General features: G+C 43.7%; 1 protein-coding gene across 1 annotated transcript; it reads right to left on the minus strand.

Annotated features, from left to right (window-relative positions):
- Positions 1–1,890: 1,890 nt before the first annotated feature.
- On the minus strand, positions 1,891–11,595 carry FSIP2 (fibrous sheath interacting protein 2). Its single transcript, XM_074962648.1, has 4 exons — positions 10,411–11,595; positions 7,633–9,735; positions 2,751–3,251; positions 1,891–2,076 (listed from the first exon to the last, which is right to left on the minus strand). The coding sequence occupies exons 1-4, from the start codon at positions 11,593–11,595 to the stop codon at positions 1,891–1,893; spliced, it is 3,975 nt and encodes a 1,324-aa protein (XP_074818749.1).
- Between the last annotated feature and the right edge of the window lie 650 nt (positions 11,596–12,245).

Raw genomic sequence — 12,245 nt, forward strand, 5'->3', positions numbered from 1 at the left:
AGCCAAGAAAATGAGTCCCTAAAGCGATCACCTACAAACTTGATGTCAGTGAGCATTTCCAGCTGAGAGTATGTGGGGGGCTGAGGATATTTCCTGGTGACAGCACAAATTAATGCTGCCATGCAACTGTGGAGTTTGGTCCCATTGAGCTGTGGAGGACACAGGGTTCTGGTCATAAGCGAAGGAAGAGTTGGATGGAGGCCTGTTTTACCTCACATAGAGCCCCCACAAAATCTAGATTAAGCCATGCCCGGTACCTCTGGAGACTCCTGCTGTAATGGGGCTCCATTCATCACATTGGTGCCTCCTGCTGGTTCTTTGGGATTAGCTCTGCAGGTCAATACACCCACTCCTGCTCCCAGAACCACCTCACTCCAAGGATCGCGGCATCCTCTTCATGACAAAGCCCTCCATCCGTGTCAAAATCTGGGTTCCCCCCTTCCAGGGGCAAGTGTTGCAGTCCAGCTGTTCCACCACTTCTCCAGTGAGGACTGCAGTCACTTGTCTGGCCACTTCTCAGCAGCCCCAGTATCCTCTTTGCCCTTGCCTCAGGCCCTCAGCCTGCAACTCCCAGCCACCAGCCAGGAGCTCTTCCCTAGCTCCCCTGGTCCCTGGTAGCAGCACTGCTCTGTCTGTGCTGGCTTCCTTCCATCTGCAAGGCAGCCAGTCTTCCCTCCTTGAGCTTCAGGGAGTAACTGACCCTGCTATGCCCTGCAGCTCTTCTTATATTGGGCTGCCCGGCCCTGATTGGCTGCTCCTCTCAGCCCCTCTCTAATTGGCTGCCTCCTGCACAGCCTCCCTAGGGCTCTATTAACCCCTTCAAGACCAGTGTGATGTCAACGCCCCATCACACCCGTGCTCAAACCACAGACCCTCTCTTGTTTCCACCACGGAAGCAGTTACCTTAAACGTTTGCTGTCCTTGTTTAGAGCAGACACATCTGTGCTTGAGGCTGAGCCAAGGACTCTCTGTTCCAAGTCAGGGAGGGGCCCGTGAGTTAATATTGTGTCTTTCACACTCTGAAGAATAATTACAATTATTTCAGGCAACATTTCAACTCCTTAGTTCACTCATCTTTGCCCTGCTTCTATTCCTTGCCTCTCTTGGTCCCCTTTTGTTACATTCATGGTCACCTCACCTGAATGCTCCTGCCCCAGAGAGGAAATTCAAGGGTAATGAAGGAATCTCATTGTTGGGCAGGTACAAAAGCAGTGATGCATATATTTCTCTGACCTCAGTGGTGTTCACAACGTCTCCTCGTTAGTAGCATTTATACATTAGGGAGATTAAATTTTTTCACTGGCTATTCAGGTTTAAACAATGTAACAATAAAATAATATTAACACGAGGGATGTGGACACCTGGGGAGCTCTAATCCAGAGCTAGAAAATAACCTACATTAAAAATAAATTTAACCTACAGGACACATAATCAAGAGATAGAAAAAATGGCTCAGACAAAAGGCGGGAGATGCCATGCAGGATGAGAGGACAGGTAGGAGTCCAGATGAGCTAAACAAGCCTTGTATGTTTCCACAGTGTAGTAAGATGTACAGGGTAGAATCCAAAAAAGTGCTTAGGTGGCTAAACCCCAGACTTAGGTGCATTAATCTTGGGTTTAGGCACCTGAGTCCCAGTTTTGGCTCCTCACAGAACTCCCATCAAACCCTGTAGCTGGCTTAACTCACTTGGTGCCTATATGTTCAGGGTGAAAATTCTCTTTGGCCTGTGTTTCTACCTCTGGGCATTCATGCTGCTGCCTTCTGCTAGGGGTCCACATGCCTGTCTTGTGCCTAAGCCCAGGGGAAGACAAGTGTTTGTCTGCCTACATCGCAAGCAAGGCCCAGTCTGGTAGGTGTGCTCGGAGGCTGTCTCCAGAGATGCATGTGCCTTATAGCCTGGTGATTAGAGCACTCGCCTGGGATGTAGGAGAGTCAGGTTCACTCCCCACCCCCTTCTTCTGGAGTGGGAGAGAGGCTTTGACCAGGGATCCTGAGAGGACAGTTCTCTGAGCTATGGCATATTCTGGGGATGGGGGACTCCTTCGGTAAATCCTCTTGAGGCTGTTCCGTGGTGGCTAAAAATGAACGCAATTGGAGGAGGGGTTGATTGGGGGAGCACTCTCCTGAGAGGTGGGAGGCCCCTGTTGTAATCTTATCTGCCTCTCTTGCAGAGAGAGGGAAGCTAGCCCGGGACTGCCACACCCCAGGTAAGTGCTCTAATCACTGGGCTAAAAGTTACAAGGTGGGCTCCATCTCCTCCTGGCTCCTGTGGAGTGTATTCTTAGGTGCCTATTTTTCCCCATTCAGGATAGGGGGAGCTTAGGTGCCTCACTCAGCTTTGTGGATTGCACCTGTGATTTTTCTAGGCACTTAAAAGTCAGGCGACATGACACTCTGCATTGCACTGCCTAAGTCCCTTTCTGGATCCCACCCACTCTCCATATGTTCAGGTACATTTGCTGGTTGGTATTGACTGCAAATTTAATTACATAGGGACTCCTTTTTCTGATCATTAAGGGGGATCTTAAACAAGATATAGCTCTGATCTCTGCTCCATCTCCCCATTAACTATCAAGAGCCCTTTGTATGAACATTTCCAGACTGCGAGGGTGAGCTGCTCATCACATAATGGGGCTACGGTCCTACGCTCAGTGACGTCAGTGAGAGTTTTATCACTGACTTCTGTAGGGGGAGGATTTGGCCAAGAGTCATCAGGGGAACTAGTACAAGTTTCACATACTCCACTTACCTTGTATTGAGCCTCTTTCTCAGTTGATGAGGAGGCAATTAAATTATCCTGTGTACTAGCTGAAGGGATAAGGCTCAGATTATCCTGGTCATCTTTTATTTCTCTGACGATATCTTCAATATCATCAGGAATCGAGTCTGACAAAGCTTGGCAACACTTGCTCAAAGACAGAAATTTCTTCTGGCTGCTAGTGCTTGGCCTGACTTCTGGCAATGAGGCTTCATTCTCATATTGCTGCTTCTCCAATGGACGAGCAGACGCCATGTCCTCTCTCCTTGCTGCATCTGGAGGTGATTGGCTCTCAAAAATCAAAGAGGATTCTACTTTTAAAATTTTTTCAAAAGCTGCCTCTTTCTCCTCCTCTTGCTGCTTCACCTTTGCCTCAATATCATGGGTTACTAGTCTCATGATAAGGTCCTGCTGGTTCTCTACATCTTTTAAAAGCTCCACTTTAGCTATGTCAGGTTTTAACATGTCCCAGAATGAATTTCTGCTGGCAGGCTGAAATTGAAGATAGAGCTTTTGAAGAGAACTCCTGATCATCTAGTCTGACCTTCTGTTCATCACAGGCCACAAAACCTCACTCACCCCCTCCTGAAATAGACCCCGAACTTCTGGCTGAGTTACTGAAGTCCTCAAATCATGGTTTAAAGACTTCAAGTAACAGGGAATCCAAGATTTATACTAGTTTAAAGTGATCCGTGCTCCATGCTACAGACGAAGGCAGAACCCCCCAGGGTCTCTACCAGTCTGTCCTGGAGGAAAATTCCTTCCCAAACCCAAATATGGCGATCAGTTAGACCCTGAGCATGTGGTCAAGACCCAGTAGGCAGACACCTGGAAAGAATTCGCTGTAGTAATTCAGAGCCCTCCCCATCTAGTGTCCCTTCACTAGCCATTGGAGATATTTGCTGCCAGCAGTTGCATATTGGCTGCCTGCCATTGTAGGCAGTCCCATCACACTATCCCCTCCATAAATGTAATCAAGCTTGGTCTTGAAATTGCTAATTTGGGTGCATTTGCCAAAAGAATGGGATTGACACTGAAGCGCTCCCCAGTCAGAGAGAGTTGACTCAAACTGAAGGCAGACTGGGGCTAGAAACTGATCAATTTATTGCTCCAGAACCAGACAGTCAAGTGAAGGGACTGGAACAACAGCTAGATGCCAGGCAATGGGGGCACCTTGGTAGGAGCTCAGATAGTATTGTTAATCTCTAACACTAGCTAGAGACGCATGTAATGCTAACGTGACCAACAATAGCAAAGTAGAAACACATGGCAAAGGAGCAGCTGGTCGTGGAGCCAGTCAGCTCCTGCAGCAAGAAAGGAAATAAGGGTGACTGGGGCAGTAGGTTCTTATATAGCCTTGTGCGCCGTGTCTGGATACCCAAGGTGGCTGACCTATAGCTTCAATATATATGACTTTCTCTGTGGTTCGGAGCTCATGGTGCCAAGGGTGCACATGTCTCAAGAGTGGGGATCTAGCCAGGCAGAGGGACGAATTCTCCTTTGGATGAGGGAGAGCCAGGAGAGAAACTAAATGTTAAATGAACCGAATCATGGGAAACCCCAAGACAAGCCAATGTGAAACTCTAGAATAGAAAATGGAGCCCCACTTTCTCTTCTGAAGAGCCTACTCCGCTGGCCGAGGGGCTGCCACAGCAAAGGCTATAAGTAAGAGGAGAAAAGGACAGGTTTCAGAGTAACAGCCGTGTTAGTCTGTATTCGGTGAAAAAACCTTCGGTGAGAAAACCTGGATTTGTGCTGGAAATGGCCCTCCTTGATGATCACTTTAGATAAGCTGTTACCAGCAGGAGAGTGGGGTGGGAGGAAGTCAATATATATGACTTTCTCTGTGGTTCGGAGCTCATGGTGCCAAGGGTGCACATGTCTCAAGAGTGGGGATCTAGCCAGGCAGAGGGACGAATTCTCCTTTGGATGAGGGAGAGCCAGGAGAGAAACTAAATGTTAAATGAACCGAATCATGGGAAACCCCAAGACAAGCCAATGTGAAACTCTAGAATAGAAAATGGAGCCCCACTTTCTCTTCTGAAGAGCCTACTCCGCTGGCCGAGGGGCTGCCACAGCAAAGGCTATAAGTAAGAGGAGAAAAGGACAGGTTTCAGAGTAACAGCCGTGTTAGTCTGTATTCGGTGAAAAAACCTTCGGTGAGAAAACCTGGATTTGTGCTGGAAATGGCCCTCCTTGATGATCACTTTAGATAAGCTGTTACCAGCAGGAGAGTGGGGTGGGAGGAAGTTTTGTTTCATGGTCTCTGTGTGTATATAATGTCTTCTGCAGTTTCCACGATATGCTATGCATCCGATGAAGTGAGCTGTAGCTCACGAAAGCTCATGCTCAAATAAATTGGTTAGTCTCTAAGGTGCCACAAGTACTCCTTTTCTTTTTTCTTTTTAGGAGAAAAGGAGACACTCCTAGGATGAAATCTTGGTCTCGCTGAAGTCAGTGGGAGGTTATGAGCCACTATCTCTCCTCCTGGAGAGGGAACCAAGTCCAGGAAGTTGCAGCACTTCCAAAATTTGGGTGAAAATCCATAAAAAACAAATAATGGCTTTTGTAAAACCCAGGATTTTTTCAGTAAAAATCCATAGAAACTGGAAACAAAGGGTCTTACTGATGCAGCAAAGCTCTTAAGCTCTTAGTCCCATTGACTTCAGTTGGATTCACGTGCTTAAAGTTAAGTGTGTGCATAAATGCTTTTGAGATCATGGCCCTGGGGAGGTTAGGATGAACAATTTTTTAATCAATCTGCATATGAAAATTCCTATGTCACAACCTGCTCCAGTCCTCCTCTCTGGATGGATCCTAGTCAATTGGGATGGAATCCCTCTGCCGAATCCCATGTGCTGCTGAGCCCCTGGGTCTGGCAGGCGATTGGTCATGTTTCTTAGCTCTGGGTCTCTCAGGTGCATTCCCAGGTGCAGATCATGGGTCTGACACTCTTCTTGGGAATGGGACCCTGCAGTCTGACCACCCAGGCCTCAGAACAAAGTGCCTCAGTCTTCCAAAGACACCCCATTGCTTAGATGTGTTGCACCCGGAGACCACCTTGCCATGCGAGTCTGGTTTCTAGTTAACCCCTTCAGGGACCATGTATCAGTAAACCAAGGACACCCAGACTTAGCAAAGGAATTTCTTATCCACACACAGTTTGCTCTTAAAAAACACAGGAGAGTTACAGATCAACAGAGAACATCAAACTCCTGAGCATACCCTACTCAGTCTGATTTCACCACCTTTCTGAGTCCCTAGGTTGTGGAAGCCAGCTCCCTCCTTCCTCCACTCTCTCCATCTGGGTCTTTTGTTTCTGGTGATGAAAAAGCCCCTTGGCTTAGAGAGCACCAGTCTTTACCATGCTGGGACAGGTGGTCAAGTGGAGAAACAAGTTCTCCCAGCTGTGTGCTGAGCAGGTGGGATTCCAGCTGCCCCTTCTCCCCAGACAAATTTCCGTGAAAAGAATCCATTAAAAGTCAGTGGCCCTATTCACAGCTATCCCCATTTCCCAGCAGGGGAGAGTCATCATGGCTGAGGGCTCATTGTTAACTTTCTAGGACCTTCCCACTGTGACATTCTGTAACTCGGGGGAACACTCAGCCCCCCCACGTTCATCCTTATAATATGATTTTGTGGTATCTAATGCAAAGTTTGTCATGTTGGGTGTTTTCAGTGCACTGAGCATTGTTATAGTAATAGTTGTTATAGTAATGTGATAGGTTGTAATTTCATGTATATAGTTATGAGGCTGAGAATGTGTCTTCATGGCTTAAAGCAAGCCCAGGCAAAAACTCTCCAAGAGCAGAGGGGCTGTTCACACCTCATCAGGGCATATATGGGACAAACCCAGCCCAGCCTCACAGGAACAAAGGATAGTGGCCTAGGCAACAACAAAGGATCTGTTGGACTCTCGAGTGAGTTACCCCCCTTCTGTTGGTCAGTTTGGGATTGTGATGAGTTAATGCTCTCCTGACTCTAATGTGGGGAAGAGGGGGCAAAGCCAAGAGGGAAGAAAGAACATGATAAAAGTAAGAGACGTTTGCTATGCTCTTCCTCTCTCTTCCGCCTCCATCTGCAGACATCACCACCAAGTGACTGAAGTGCTGATCAAAGGAGAGAGCCTGGCTGAAGGGCAACCAGCCAGCCCTGTGGTGAGAAGCATCTAAGTTTGTAAGGGCACTGAAAGTGTTAAGATCAGTTTAGAATGCTTTTTGCTTTTATTTCATTTGACCAAATCCGATGTGTTATGCTTTGACTTATAATAATTTAAAATCTATCTTTCATAGTTAATACACTTGTTTGTTTATTCTACCTGAATCAGTGCATTTGGTTTGAAGTGTGTCAGAGACTCCCCTTGGGATAACAACCTGGTACATATCAATTTCTTTGTTAAATTGACAAACTCATATAAGCTTGCAGTGTCCAGCGGGCATAAATGGACACTGCAAGACAGAGGTTCCTAGGGTTGTGTCTGGGACCAGAGATATTGGCTAGTGTCATTCATTTGCACAATCCAAGGAGCAGCTTACATGCCAGAGGCTGTGTGTGAACAGCCCAGGAGTGGGGGTTTTCACAGCAGAGCAGGGTAAGGCTGGCTCCCAGAGTCAAGGATTGGCGTGACCTACCAGATCACTGGTCCAGATAAAACCAGAGTGGAATGTCACACCCACCCCTTTTGCATGAGCCTCCACTACCCAGAACAGACCGGTTGTCAACATCCTGGGATGTCTTAACCCAAGATGGAAGCTACAATGCAAAGGGACGGTTACAGGGAAGGTTACAAGCATGGCATTCACAAAACAAAATGGAGTTTACGAGTTGACACAGACATATCCCCCAAACTGCCAATCTCATTCTGTTTACTTACCTCCTTTGGTTTTACATCCAGCCGTCCTGACGCATCCAGAGAGGGACGTCTTTCTTTTCTTCTCTTTTCTTCAGCTCCACTAGTTTCAGCTGCAGGACTCTTCCCAGCCACTGATACTCTTCTCAGGTCCGTTATACTCAGTCCAGTGTAAGCGAAGCATGCTTTCTTCAGCTCCTCAAGAGGCTCTGTTTTTATGGAAATAACTGCTAAATGTTCTGACACGATGTCCGGATTTATTTGTAATGCCTTGTTTCCAATATAAGGGATTATTTTAATGGGTAGCCTCGTTTCTGTTGGTTGCTCATTTGCATTTTCATCTCTGATTGAACATTCTGGCGCAGGCACTGTATGAAGGGAAACTTGTGCGTGGACTCTGTCAACAACTCTGTCAAGTGCTATAGTGCTCTGGCTGACCACCAGTGGATTGTCTTTAAAAGCAAGTGCTAGATGGCAATTAGAGATTTCATTAATTATTATATTAGCTACTTGTTGAGGAAAATTTGTTCTGGAACTTGTTACATTATCATAAAAGTCTTGCTGAGATCCAGATTTTTCAAGGACATTATTGTAAATAGCACGAGCCACTTGATTAAGAGTCTCGTTGTGTTCTGGATTTGCCATATCACCTGCTGCTTCCACAAGACTGATTTTATTTTTGGACATTAGTTTTTCCATGGACTGTTTCAGCTTCCCAGCAACTTCATTCACTTCAGTCTTCGATAAACTTCTTTTTTCTGGGCTTCTGCTGTGAGTTGACTTTAAGATCTTACACAAGAATCTACTTAATATTTCTTCCACAAACATCACTGGTAACACAGGGATATGTGATGCCGAGGGATGATTCGGCATCTCTATATTGGTAAGAATCTTTTTAACAATATTAACAGCCTCCAGCATTAAAGGTGAACTGGGTGGTGGCTCTTCCTCCGAAATGGGTTGAAATTCATGTTTAGAAGTATCATTTACCATTAAAGAAGCTATTCTGTTAGCTAAAACATCATTCTTGTTTGTTAGATCTTTGTGAATAGAAATGTCAGAGTCAGATTGTTTCAAAATGTGTGTATAAACAGAATTGACAACGTCTCCAGTAGCTTTGCTGTCTTCTTCTTGTAAAGAATCTGGTTCACTGATATTTTCACTAATCTTTACCTGATTTTTTGAAAGGAGCACTTGCAGTGAATTCATTATTTTGGAAGTTATATCCTTTACTGAAGAAATATTTTGTGCGTCTAATTCCACAATAGGAAATATGGACAAAAGTTTATGTAAAAGTTTAGCTGAAAGTTCTTCTATGATGAGAGAAGATAATTCACTAATATCTGATGTTATGGGGTTTGTGTGATCCGAGGGTTCGGTGAGGTCTCTAAGCATATCTTCAACAACATTGTCAGCTTCAGCACATTGGTGAGGTGTTAATTCTCCAGAAAAAATGGTCTGCAATTGATTCCCTGAGATCTCTCTTAATACCAAGTCAGCTATTGCTTCAGAAAGAATTGTGCACCCACTTTTTAAACACTTCTGTATTGTTAATTGGGATCCAAACTGTGGCAAAAGCTTATTATACACTGATTCTACAACTGTTTGAATAATTGCATCATCATCTCGATGCAAACATTTAACATACTGAATAATCAAATTCTGGTCTTTAGAGATTACTGTCATAACCTTACTTACTAGCTTCATGTGAATAAAGTCAAATTCTGCAATTTGATTTTCCTTTTCTGCAGAGGAAGACATGTTGGAGTGTTCAGGGAGAATTTTAGATAACAGTTTGGTAATTATATCTTCTAAAAATCCATGTGGTACCCTAATAGTATGTGTGGTGGAAGTCTGGCATTGTGTGCTGAGTTTGTTAGCCTTCTGTAAAACCTCTTCAGCAATTAATCCAGATTCTAGAGGTTTAAATATAGTAGAAGATGATGCTTTTGTCAATGGTCCCTGAAATTGGTAATCAATAATTTCTCTCCTTATTGAAGTAGCTAATGTTTCTACTGAAGCACTGTGGTCACTTTTTATGTCTGTATAATCTGAGGCTTCAGAACCACATTCTTTCAAAATGTCACATAAACTGGAGTGAATAATTCTTGTAGCCAATTTGCTAACCTGTGGTGGGGGGACGGGACTTTCCAACAGTGGCAGCTCCTTGACTTGAGACTTTGAACACTCGTTTAACATTGAATCAATTAAATTTGTCATCACATGAGAAGGATCAGTGTCAGCCATCTTTCTGTCCTGGGTGTCTATGTTTTGAGAAGCAGTGATTAATTTGCTTATTAGTTCACTACACATTTTTCTCAAAAAACCAGCAGAATTAATACCATCCTGTGACTGTGTTGCCTGATTCTCAGTTTCACATGATGGCAGGCACTCACCATATTCTTCATGCACTGGCCTATGGATTGCTTCCCCTTTAGGAGATTTCTTTATGCCTATTTTACAGAATGACTTTTGTGCAAATTGTCTTCCAATCGGGGGTAGAGTCATCCTGGAGCTAAGTGTCCTTATATTTTCCAGTGCTGGTCTAGAAGATCTTGGTTTGGGAGCTGTGGTGTAGAAAAGAGACTTCCTGATTCTCTCTGATGTAGTGGGAGCATCCCGTGCAGAGAACTGGTTACACTGGATAGTTGGAAGATTATGGAGAATTTCCTTTTCCATTGCTGTTTTTTCCTCTGAATTAATCACCATGCCAGGAACACTGATAGATGGAAAGGTTTCTCTTAAGTCAATTTTTAATTTTTTAGCAGACATTTTCATTCCTTCTGACATTGTAACACCCACACCAGGAATTTTATTATTTCCAAATGCTCGTCCAGGTTTTTCCATATGAAGATTTCCAAACTTCGATTCTGAAGTAATTTCCATCTGATTTTGACTGCATTGCTCTAATATGGCACCAGTTATCTCACTTGCCATGATGTTTTCTTCGGAGACGTCATTAAATGGAGAAGTTTCTCTTTGGCTCATTTCTTTTTCAGGATTCCACTTGATGATTTCCAGAATTTTGGTAACAGCAATTTTAGCGTAAATGCTCAGTTCTGAATGGAGTCTTTGGACTTGGCAAAGAGCATTCTGTATGCTTTCCCTGGTAATCACACTGCTAATCCTTGATATGTCGGAAAAACTATGAAAGGGTTCTAATGTGGGCAAAATTCTTTTACTTGTAGTTCCTGGCACTTTATGTTCAAATGATAATTCTATTTCATTTGCTACTTGAATTGAGAGAGGCCTTAGGAATGGTTTCTGTTGTGCACCAGATCTATTTTCAACAGGGAGTCTCATTATTTCAGAAAATTTACATTTAAAGTCATGTTTAAATTGAAAGGCTACAAATGACTCCAGCGTGAATATAACACTTTCAACCATCTCTTTGGCTATTTTATCGATAGACGCCAAAGAAAAGTGTGGGTCATAAACAGGGAATTCAGATTGCATGAATCTACTTCTTTCTGATTTGGAAACTCCTCTAGTTGAAACTGATGCAGTGGATATGCTGGACACCAAACACTTGTGAAAGTTATCAAACACAGTTGCTACAATCTCTCTAGCAACTAATCCAATTTCTTTCTGGAAATCTTTATGAAAAGTCCCTGGAGATTCGGTTCTTTTAAATTTACTACAGAACAATCTTTCACTAAGCTCAATTGGAGCCTTCTTTAAAATGCAGACAGAATGATCTAGATCTTTTACCCTCATAAAAACGTCCTTGACAACATTCTCAGCCACCTGTAGCATCTTCAAGTTGTCAATGCTATTTGCTTCCATTCTTCTTTGCTGCTCAAATAATTTTTTGAAAATCCCTTCTGTAGCAAGACTTTGGTTTAAGGCTGAAGAAATATCCCCACCAATCAGACATTTTTTGGGGTTGGCATCTTTTGTTGTCGATTCAAGTTTAAAATAAGTTTGGCTAAATGGAAACGTCTCTGTTTTGAAGTTCTTTCTGGGAAACTCAGCTATAGCTCCCATGCTCATGACCTCCCTGTGCAAACTGGAAATATTTTCAGTCTGAAACTGAGACATTATTGCTGGTTTTCCCTTGTGAATATTTTCTTTGCGGAACTCATTTTCTAGAGACAACTGTGTGCTCCTTGTCAGAGGTGTGAAAGGTGATTTTTGAGCCAGCAGTGGAGTTGGTTTCCCTCCTGTCAAGGTCTTGCAATCAGTTGGTGAGCTGGTGGGTTTTATGCCTGTGTCTGTAAAGATGACCCTTCTGGTCTTGGAGTATGGAAGACTTCCAAACACATCAGAGATCTCTTCATTGCAGCTATTAGAGTTCTCATAAGAGAGTACTGACCCTACAACTGTCGTACGTGTTTTAGCTCTGATTCTCTCTTCATACTTTGTTACAGCGGGGTATAAGATACTTGTTACTTCAGCCAGGAACCATGTCATTATATTCTGAATTTTACTGTTCAGGTCTTCAGTTCTGTTCTGCAATACAAGCAAATGTGAAAGGACACGTTAATATGTTCATTTACTCCAGTTTTACCTTCTTCACATGGTATAAACTACTTACTCTATCTGATTAAAACATTTAGGATGGACAGTAACAGCTGTAAAAAGAAAAAAGAAAAAAGAAAAAAGAAAAAAGAAAAGGAGTACTTGTGGCACCTTAG

Source organism: Natator depressus, chromosome 9, assembly GCF_965152275.1.
Source record: "Natator depressus isolate rNatDep1 chromosome 9, rNatDep2.hap1, whole genome shotgun sequence".
Lineage (NCBI taxonomy): Eukaryota > Metazoa > Chordata > Testudines > Cheloniidae > Natator > Natator depressus.